Source organism: Schistocerca cancellata, chromosome 11, assembly GCF_023864275.1.
Source record: "Schistocerca cancellata isolate TAMUIC-IGC-003103 chromosome 11, iqSchCanc2.1, whole genome shotgun sequence".
Lineage (NCBI taxonomy): Eukaryota > Metazoa > Arthropoda > Insecta > Orthoptera > Acrididae > Schistocerca > Schistocerca cancellata.
Genome location: NC_064636.1, coordinates 39303907 through 39315321, shown reverse-complemented (window position 1 = coordinate 39315321; position 11415 = coordinate 39303907). Strand labels below are relative to the sequence as shown.

Below are 11415 nucleotides of genomic sequence, written 5' to 3'. Positions count from 1 at the left end.
AACAATGTTGACAACTGCTTAACTGTCTCCATCCTGATGAAATCTTCAGCTGAAAAACTTGAACATGTAGAAATGAATCATGATGTGCACATGAAACTGAAATTATATACTCAATCCTTTCTAAGAAAAGAATAAAAGAAATAGCTTTTGAAAGAAAGGAATTTGTATATGGATGAAGTTGGCAGTCATGTGTGTGTGAGGTGTGCTTGCTTGTGTGTGTGTCTTTTACTAATGAAGGTTGCGGCTAAAAGCTTCATGTTAGGTGTCTTTTAATTGTGCCTGTCAGCAAATTGACATGTCTTCTTTAGGATAAGTAGCAATGTGCCTTTTCCTACATTGTCGAATTTGTATATATGAAATACTTGTGAAGATCTGAACATTACTATGACAGCCACATTTACTAGCCCATCAATTATGAAGAAATGTTCCTACCACATCTCAAATCCCCATGAAAGATGGTCCTTGTAGAATTTTATCTATCATTCTAGATACAACAAAGCAACTAGGTTTCTACAGAATGACTCAAGTAGAAAAGAAGTGTGCTGCAATTTACAAATGGCATTTGCACAGTCGTATTGCTTGAATGAGGCAAAGAAGTAAAAATATATTTTATTATTTCACAACATAATAAGAATGTAAGACTGCATGTCAATATTTAAAAGTATTTGTAAAAAACCATAGGCTGGAATTAACCGGTGTATGTTATTAAACATTTTCTGTTTAATTTTAGATGTCCAATCAGTAGATGATGTGTTAAAGTACAACGAAAGGTAATAATAGAAAGCAATGGTGCTGCACCATGGTAGTAACAGTATAATTACGTTTATTTACAGCATGGATGAAACAATTATTATCACAGACATTAAAAGTGCATCATTACAAGTAATGTTTCAATGGAAACAAATCTATTTAACATTATTACATATGGCTACATTATACTTTTGACATCAAAATCATTCCTTTCTTTGTTTTGTTCACAAGATTAACCTTTCACCATGCTCAAGTGATGATAATCAAAGTCACATGTATTTGGAACTTCTATGCAACATTTTCTGAAAGCCTTCAAAGAACTAAAAATGTTATTTGACTGTAATACAAGTATTTACATACTTGATATGAATATAATAGAGGGAAACATTCCACGTGGGAAAAATATATTTAAAAAGAAAGATGATGAGACTTACCAAACAAAAGCGCTGGCAAGTCGATAGACACACAAACAAACACAAACATACACACAAAATTCTAGCTTTCGCAACCAACGGTTGCCTCGTCAGGAAAGAGGGAAGGAGAGGGAAAGACAAAAGGATATGGGTTTTAAGGGAGAGGGTAAGGAGTCATTCCAGTCCCGGGAGCGGAAAGACTTACCTTATGGGGAAAAAAGGACAGGTATACACTCGCACACACACACACACATATCCATGTCTGCTTGTGTCTGTGTATATGCGGATGGATATGTGTGTGTGTGCGAGTGTATACCTGTCCTTTTTTCCCCATAAGGTAAGTCTTTCCGCTCCCGGGATTGGAATGACTCCTTACCCTCTCCCTTAAAACCCATATCCTTTTGTCTTTCCCTCTCCTTCCCTCTTTCCTGACGAGGCAACCGTTGGTTGCGAAAGCTAGAATTTTGTGTGTATGTTTGTGTTTGTTTGTGTGTCTATCGACCTGCCAGCGCTTTTGTTTGGTAAGTCTCATCATCTTTCTTTTTAAATATATTTACATACTTGGTGAGAACTAACTGTGATAGGACCAGTCATTCTTGCAAAACTACAATTTTCTGAAATTTATGTACCTTTTTCTAGTTTAAATTGTGTTACATTGCTCCTCAGTTGAAAGGGAAAAAACTAAGTCAAAATCAAGCATTGAAATTCATAAAACCATTTTCAAATAATATTTTTAAGTTAAAACTAGAATGTTTTCTATGCGGAAGTTAGAGGGGATGAAAATTCAGCATAATAGAGATTAAGAGGATGGAATTATTTGTAACAAAAGGCAGAGGAACTTGTTACAACTTATTATACCTTAAAATGTAGCAATAGCTGTTGCTTCATAGCTTTTTGTTTTGCACATTGTACACTGAAAATTTACTCTCTGCTTTTTACGCCCTTGAATCCATTATATTATTTCTATAAGTGTGTGGAGCTTGAATCTGTATTTTCATTACCTCTAACACCCTCTGAAAATGGCAATACAGTAATTTGCCATAGTGTGTTGTTCAATATGCACAGTCATATGATAACTGGAAAACTGAAATAACAATTGCTCAACATTTTATGCTGTTATGTTCCTAGATAAGAAGAAAGCTACACATTTATTTAGCAGGTATTTTGAAACACTAGTAGCATGTGTGTACAGCCTGCTTTTATGCTCTTACTATAGATCATGTTGTTATGTGTGTGCTGTTATTCATTTGAAACAAAGTGACTCTCTCAGGAATACAATTTGTTGAATCATGCTTCTCTGTTCTGTAGACACATTTCATTTATGATGTAGGATGCTTGAAACCAAACAAATGTGTCTTCATCTAATGCCCTTTTACTTCCATTATGTGCAATTCATGAAGGGCAGTTTCTGTGGGATGCTAAACTATGTGTAATAAGTTTTGAGCTGCAACAAGTGAACCATTAAAGTCCTCTCAATTTATTGAGAGGACTTATTCATTTTGCATTTAGAAAGTTAATGCTACAATGTTCCATTTCAAAGGATATGTTCTGCGAGACAAAGCTGGATCTGAATTCATTAGCATCTCTCTACCTATCACATTGTTTAAACATGAATTTGTCATTCTAAGATAGATAATGCATGAGATTTTAAACGCTAATGGTACGCAAAGTATCTGTGTCCATGTTGCATCGAATTTATAACATCAAGTACTGATGGCATCATTACAGAAGCAGCTCAATCATGTAATGCATTTCCAAATATTTCTAAAAGACCAGTCAGTTTGCAGTTCTATATGCCCATCATTTTTCTATGATTTCAGAATCTTTAGAAAAAGCAATGTTGTACAGAGAATGGGCATGCACCATAGGATGATTTAATCATGCACTGACCGTGTACCATTAGTATATGAGATACATGTCTCTGTGGCTGTTCATGAATCAGCTCATCAGTCTATTGTCCTTACACAGATTCGAAGATATCTGTTCTTTGAGAACACAATGCATTAGATAGATTCAGTTTGAAAACAGATATAGATTTCATCATTAGATGCTTCCAAACAAAATCTGTCGATAGAATTCTTCATCCTGTGTACTTGCTCTCTAGACAAATGCCTATTACAGCACAATAATTTATTAATACACGTATTTCTAGCACAACTACTTCAGAGTACACATGTTAGGTGAAAATATCAACAACAAAAAATTATGATTAGTGAAGTATAAAACAACTTAGCAGTATATTGACAGAAATTGGCTAAAGAAAGAGTGTGGTGAACATTTTAGGCAAGTCAAATAGTCCTGGAAGGATAGTTATAAATTAGTTAAATTAAATGTTACTATTAGTGTTTTTAGTGCTGTTACAGGAAGGGAGGAACTCATCTCTCATACTGACTGTCAAAATTCGAGGGCAAGTTATTATTTATAGACTCAACCAGTCCATTAGTTTATTACATATTACTGAGTAGACAAATCTGCATTGATAATACAAACACTGAAATAACATATGTTTAACTTCTTATAGATATGAAGTTAGAAACAAGAACATTTATGAGATTGTTTTTTGTATCAAAGTGCTAAACTTCATGAACCAAGGCATGTCTTCTGTAAGTGGAAATCCATTTGCAGTTCAATCATTGGGACTAGAACTCAGGCCATTTTCATATCATTTTATAAACCCACCTAAGCATACCATACTTAAACTTGAATCTCAGTGCCCCATACAACAAAATAAATGTAGTACAAAGTAACCCATTTTGTACCAATGCCACTTACTATAAGATTTGGATATCTTGGTTCCTTTCTGTTAAGCTCAGTGGCATGATCCAATATGAACTCTTGAAGGGAAGCGTTTGGGTAAATGAATAGGCCTTCTTATATTATAATCTCTCTGAAGAAAAGGAAACTCCTCTTCAAGCAAAAAATCTAAGATTCCTCAAAAGTGTAATATACTTTAGCGGAATATAAACACTGTATTTGTTACTTACTAATCAAAATGTTTTGGGGAGCTAACTGCATTTCGAAAGTTGTTCCTCTCCTAATGAAACTGTGGGTATGAATAATGCCAAACTAAACATCGGAAGAGGTAATACGTAGACTAGAATTATAGCAGTGAAGAAATATTAAGAGATCGAGGAAGATAACAGTGAACCAAATTTAACAATTGTCCTCCATGATCTGACTGTAAATTGCTATGATATTAAATGTCTCTCATTGGAGATAATGAAGCTATTATTATCTGTCACACACATCAAAAACATTATTTAGACACACAAAATATTCCACAAAGGCAGCATACATATCTTGAACTGCATATTTTCAAGTCTATATACAGTGTAAACAAAAAAATTATGAACATGTTTGCAGTGCAATATAAACCTTGTGTCAATGATATCTGGTATGACTTCAGCACTGGGAATAATTGTTATTATGACTCATGTAACACCAAATCATACTTGGTTTTTGAATGGCATTTTTGTGTTCATCCTAAGCAAATGATCACCTTGTTCATAGATACAGTAAATGTGACAGCTTTCCAAATTCTTATCAATACTAGTGTTGATATCACTGCCATATAGCATGATTCTCCTGCATCTGTCTTTTTCTTGAAGGAGCTATTCATATTTTGTACAACAGTCATATTGTAGGGTTATTAATACTTGTATTACTACTCTCTATACACAATTAACTTGTTAGAGCTGTCTGGTATTAGGAATGGGACAGATCTCTTCAAAAAGATAAACTCAAATTTAAGTGATACTACATGCAAACTATTGCTTACGGGGAAGCAAACTCTCACAAAAGTCATTAATTATTTGAGAAGAGGAATTGCAAGTAATAGAAAGGGTACAGAGTGTTTACCTAATCCTTAAAGCAAGATCAGTCAGCTTAGTGTCAAAAGTAAGGTTTTGAATAATCATCAAATTGCTCAAGGCCATTTTTGGTCCAAGGGCATAAATCATTTTAGTAGTAAATGAGAAATACAGCAAGTAACACGATACAAAATTTTTTGACTACACGCTACAGCCACATTTCTTGTTGGAGTAATACCTGTGTACCTTTAAATAAATGGGTGCGTACACAGGTCAGAACATCATAGAAAAGTTTAGCAATTATGTCTAGTTGATCATAACTGTTAATAATAACTAAGAAAACAATTTTAAGGTGACAGGCAGCAACTTAGCCACCATGTTTTATATGGGTTACTATCAGTGCCTAGAGCTCTCTAACAATAATAAAAAAAAAGGATACTTTTACCCTCCAGACTGAACTCTTTATGCTGTGCTTATGCAAGCTATTTTCTGTTACTTGACTTTAAGAGGAAGGCTTATAGGGGTAACAGGAAGAACTTTGGAATCGTCAGTCAGTACACATTACAGCAAGTTGCAGAAGGCTAAAAATTACACAGGAGAACAGTTACGTTCATGCAGGAAGAAATACAATACAGGAAGGCTGCACAGTGTGATATGGCAATTTGTAATCCAAACTGCACACTGGAGCAGTGCGGTGGGCTTGTCCGTCTGAGTAGCTCAGATTGCTGTCCATCTCACGAGGGGCTTCAGTACATTTTTTTTGAAAATACATTGACACACACATAGAATGCAAAAGCCAAGAAAAATAATGGCAAGAAGATTATTATGATCTCATACTTTTCAATTAGTTTTCTAACCCATGCTACAGTCCGAAAATTCTTTCTTTCTTTAAAATTATGTAGGCCATACGTTTTACTTTTAAGTGACATGCACACTTCCTTGACAGCAAAGCAAAGGTATACAAATTGTTTATGTACTGTCAGAGAAGTACTGTCATTTTAACAATTTTTTTGTGCTGTGTCAAACTTGGAAAGCCTGCTGGACTACATTTTTAATTGCTTTTTGTGTTCTAGTATTTGTTTACAGTGAGTTATTTTTAACTGTTATTGTAAATCATAAAGCATCTTCTTACTTTTTGTTCCTGTAGGCTACGAACTTAAAAGATATTTGTCAAAATGTACTCAAACTACATGTACAGTTCGTAGTATTCCATTCATAAAATCTAAATAAACCTGTTGTATCAACAGGTTTTTCAGCTGGTAAGTTGTTCTACAGATATCTTTCTCTTAGTACGTTAACTGAAGTTGCATTTGTAGAGCAAAAAATACAAGCAATACTAGGAATGGACCACATGTTTCACCCTAATATGCAGTAAATTTATGTACTAAATTGTGAAAGTATAAAAAAGAATTCATTGTTGACGGAAGTCCAGTTTCCAAGTTTGTACATGACTTTTCTTATGCAATAACTGCTATAAATAATAATATATTACAGTTATATTACTTCTTGTTTCAAAATATTACAGGCACTGAACATTGGTTGGCATATTTTCTAACTTTAATTTCACAGATTACTTCACTACTCATATACTCAGTTAAACAAGACAAGGATGCATTCCCACCATTGGACAATATTTACACAACATTTATGATGGGTTTTATAGTGTAACATTTCTTCATCTTGCTTAATAATTCAATGTTTTAAAGAACATTGCGAAATACCTGCCTTAAAACGTGCATTACAGTTTTACGATACTATAACATGAATGTAAGTTCTTTTTTACAACTGAAATAAACTCTTTATATACTGTTTTTGTTATTGCAATAGATCTGAATCTCATAGTTTTGGTAGTGATGATAATAATAATAATAATAATAATATTTATAACATTAACAATAATACTTTTATGGTTATTGCATTTTCTTTTCCATTAATGCATATGTATACAGGTAATATTTCTACATATCACACACTTAGAATTTTGTAAAAATCATTTGCATTTCACTCTCCAAGTGGAATGATGGTAGTATTTCTTAGGGTGACTGGGTGTGGGCTTGGCAAAGGGAGGGGATGTGGATTGTTGTGAGAGGAGGTACGAGTAGTGGATGTGAAGCAAAAGAAGAAGAAGCAAATGCAAATCAACTGCATTCTTATCACTTCTTTCTAAACTAGAGAATATAGGGAGAACTGTGCAGTGCTGTTACAAAAGGGTAATAATCCTGTTAAATTTGATCCTTTTAAAATGATTTTCTTCTTAGCAAAGGAAGCTACTTCTGTTTCATCTATATTATGAAGTGCTCCTCTGATTTTGGTTTAAAGTGCAGAGTCTTATCTTTGTACAACTTAAGCTTCAGTACAATGTTGCAAAGGATTCTGTGTGATCAGCAAAGAAGCGTTCAACAAAAGAAAAGGAACATGGCGTGTGCCTCAAGTATTTTTTAGGAAAAATGGACTTTGTAAGTTAAGGTTTTTGAACAATGACATTCTTGCTATATAAGGAAACCTACTAACATAAATTATTAAATAAATTCAGTGGTGCTTTGATTTTCGTTGTAACTATCACCCAAAAACCTCAGAATATTTTTTCGTCTTTGACATCTATGATATAGTACACTGTGGAACAGAACAATTGGTCAGTGCAAGAAAACTTGTTTACTACATTCCATTTTTCCAAAAAAATATAGTTTCTTGCTTCCTTCATTCTATGGAAGGTAAATTTAAATTACAAGCTCCATTTACATCAAAACATCAGAGTTTTTCTTTCAGAAGCTCTTTTTTTCAATGTTTTTGCCTCAGTCTTTTGCAAAATACACTACAATAAATATTTTTTCTAATCAAATGAGATTTAAACTCACTTAACTACTAGGAACTAAAGGGCAAGTACTTTACTAAATAAATAAAAAATATTTCTCCATTTGAAGTACCTCTTCTCAAAAAAACTATCATGTCTGCTCTACAGAACAATGATATGGAAAATTCACAGCAATAAATTTATGAGATGTTCTTTTTCTGTTTTTATTCTTTTTTAGTATTCTGTACCAACTAGTAATCTGTAATTTTCTTGCAGTGAGATCTTCAAAAAGTTTCTGAATGGAAGTGTTGTTTACTTATTAAAATCACTGGTTCAATAGAAGACAACACATATAGAATATTTAAGTTGAATTAAAGCTATCATAACACACAAGATAGTTTAATACCAAAAATATATCGTCAATGAATTCACATTTTGTTGAATCTTTGTTGTAGAAGACACTGATAAAGAATAGAAAAAATTACATCAGTGTGCCATGAACACTGACCAGTCACTTTCTTCCTCTAATCAGCAACCAATGACTCATAATGTGACTAACATGATTGAAAAAGACTCTCCATCACTTAAAAAAAAGGACACATTTCCAGTCGTCAAGAGATAGTTAAAAAGTAAGAAGACATGCATTTTTAAGTTTACTTCTAGGACAAACTAGAAACTTAACTAGGGATTTACAGCTATTAAACAAGAAAAAATACTCGCTTCTCTCACATAGTCCTCAAAGAAACAAGGTTTCATCAACGCATTGGATATTGTGCCTGCTCAGTATGGGGTGAGCTTTCCCACACATTTTATATTCCAGGATGGAAGGCTAAGTGGGAACTTGAAGCTGCATTGTGCTCTGTTGGTATACTTTGTTCATCCTCTACAAGATGGAAGCCTTGGCACTTGCCAGTACTACTGCTGAATGAGGCCAGCAAATTACCGATGAGGGCTCTACTGGTACATGAAATTCAGTGCTGGTATACGTCAAGATGCAGTATTATTTTTGATTTGGACAGCTGTGATGCAGATGTAAAGATAACAAGATGAACACTACCTATACGTCAGTACTTGTCAATACTAATTTTTTACAGTCAGTGACGTTTGTGTGCCAATCTAGGCCATAATCGTCAGCAAGATAAAGGGATCCACTACTGTCTCAAAAAGCGACATGTATTAAATGTTATAGACTCCTGCCTAAATAAATCAAAACTAGCTTCATTATCAAAATATACTTTCTACTTTGATTTCCTAGTATTGTGTGCCAAATACTTTTGTATGAAAAACTGAAAAATTGGTTTTGTTTCTGCATTAACCATTTTGTGCACATTACAACTACATACAGGGTATCTTCGATATCTTCAGTTACCTTACACTCATTCCTGCATATAAGATAACTTGCATTCATTGTCAGCCATTCAGACTTGGCAGGTGAGGAGCCAGTTTCTGGAAAGAACTATTGCACCCATCAGCTTACCAGTATTTCATAGGTAAAGTACTATGAACAGTATTTTATTTCCTTCTTCTGACAGTTTCAGCTTGTACATTGGTATTCTACACATACGGCCTAAGTATGATGAGTAGGAGTGAATTACCAGTACTTAGTCAGTGCACAGTTGCATACTGTTACGCACAACCGAAACATGATGGGGTTTCCCCTACAGCAGCAACGGTAATTGGATTTCATAGTTCATACGATGTAAGAATGACATTGTGAACAACTGGCCAAGTAGTGGGAATTACGTGCCATCTTACAAGTTCAGCAGCTAATGTGTGTATGTATTGATTCTCTATTACTGTCACATTACACTGTGGAATTAGGTGACTCCTTAGGGTTTAGTTGATTGAAGTGGATGGTTATCTTTATTTGTGCACTTCTTCATTGTGAAGTGCAAGTGTTGTGTAACATATATTTGTGTAGGAGACATTGGTGAGATGATATACATATTGTTGTTTATGTATTGTTGATGGCAGTGAGAGACAATGGGAGAAGTGTCACCTCATCAAGAAAGGCTGTGACAATGTGATGGTCAGATCACCATCAACACTGTCACATTCCCTCACTCTGAGGTGTTTTGCACCGACAGTTTTGGTGCTGTTACCTCTTTTAACCGTATTACCAAAAAGTTCTGGAAATTAATATTGCTGCAATTATCAGGGCATAACTGAACACCTCTACACAAAACACAGTTGCACAAGCATGTCAGTAGCTTTCATTACGAATGAGTGTAAGGCCTCCACATTTACATCACAGCAAGGTTTGATGACTGAAATCGAGCAGTAAATGCTAGGAAATACTCCAGTTACAACAACCCGACATGTTCCTCAGAAAAGGAGCTGGACAGTGGAGTCTAGAGCCATCCCCTGACACGAAAATGGATCCTCCATGCTGCATCACAGCTGTTCATATTGCCTTTATGTCAGCTAAGTAACTGGCGAATTTGCAGTCGTTCGACAGTCAAATTCACTGCCGATCACTGCTTCACGTGACGAGACAGTCGTCCGGGCCGCTTCAGCCTATCTGTCGGCAGACCGAAGACGGGGATGTTCCGTGCACCGTTTGACGTCTGTAGACTCCCCAGCCACCACACTCCACACAGTCCATCTCGTCACTGACCCCATACACGAGCAGGCACCGGGAACCCGGCACCGGTCATACCGCCCCCACAGTCTCGCCCGCCACAGCTGCCGGTCACCTCACTCGCCGTTCACCACTCGCTCGGTCCGTGGCACGTCAGAGCAGGGCCCCGAACCCCAGCCGCTACGGTCCTGCCTCCACGACGGCCACCGTCTCAATCGTCCCACGTCGGAAAATGGGTCGGCGGAACGAACAGGTCGGAGGCCCGCCCAGTCGCCGCTACGGGTGCCGAGCCCGCGGTCTGCACTGGCACCTGGGGCGTCTGCCGGGCGGGCGACACGGACATCTCGATGCCGCCCCCGGTGTCAGAGCCTCCGCCGATGCCCCCCTGGATGCCGGACACGGAGCGCTGCTCCTCCTCCTCTTGTTCTTCGCGGAGTCTCTGTTGTTCTTCCTCCTCCAGTGTGCTATGTTTGATGCCGTAGTAGAAGTACACACCAAAGCCTGTCGGAATTTTAGGTACGTCAACATAATGTACCGAGCAAGCACAGTACTTATTAAGAATGGAGAGCTTAGACTTTTCAATATAATATGCCGAGCACAGAACGTACACAAATAAAAGTAAATTTCATATCTACATCTACATCCATACTCCGCAAGCCACCTGACGGTGTGTGGCGGAGGGTACCTTGAGTACCTCCATTAGTTCTCCCTTCTATTCCAGTCTCATATTGTTCGTGGGAGAAAGATTGTCGGTATGCCTCTGTGTAGGCTCTAATCTCTCTAACTTTATCCTCATGGTCTCTTCACGATATATAGGGTGTTACAAAAAGTTACGGCCAAACTTTCACGAAACATTCTTCACACACAAAGAAAGAAAAGATGTTATGTGGACATGTATCCAGAAACGCTTAATTTCCATGTTAGAGCTCATTTTAGTTTCGTCAGTATGTACTGTACTTCCTCGATTCACCTGTGCTGCTAGAACGTGTGCCTTTACAAGTACGACACAACATGTGGTTCGTGCATGATGGAGCTCCTGCACATTTCAGTCGAAGTGTTCGTACACTTCTT

At 36.4% G+C, this 11415-nt stretch overlaps 1 protein-coding gene across 1 annotated transcript in view; it reads right to left on the bottom strand.

The window, feature by feature from the left end:
- Nucleotides 1–1636: 1636 nt before the first annotated feature.
- Nucleotides 1637–11415, bottom strand: part of LOC126108622 (probable cationic amino acid transporter) — a 663130-nt gene continuing 653351 nt past the window's right edge. The window contains exon 16 of the mRNA XM_049913934.1: nt 1637–10845. Coding sequence (XP_049769891.1) covers nt 10556–10845 — 290 coding nt within the window. The 3' untranslated portion in view covers nt 1637–10555. The remainder of the gene's footprint in view (nt 10846–11415) is intronic.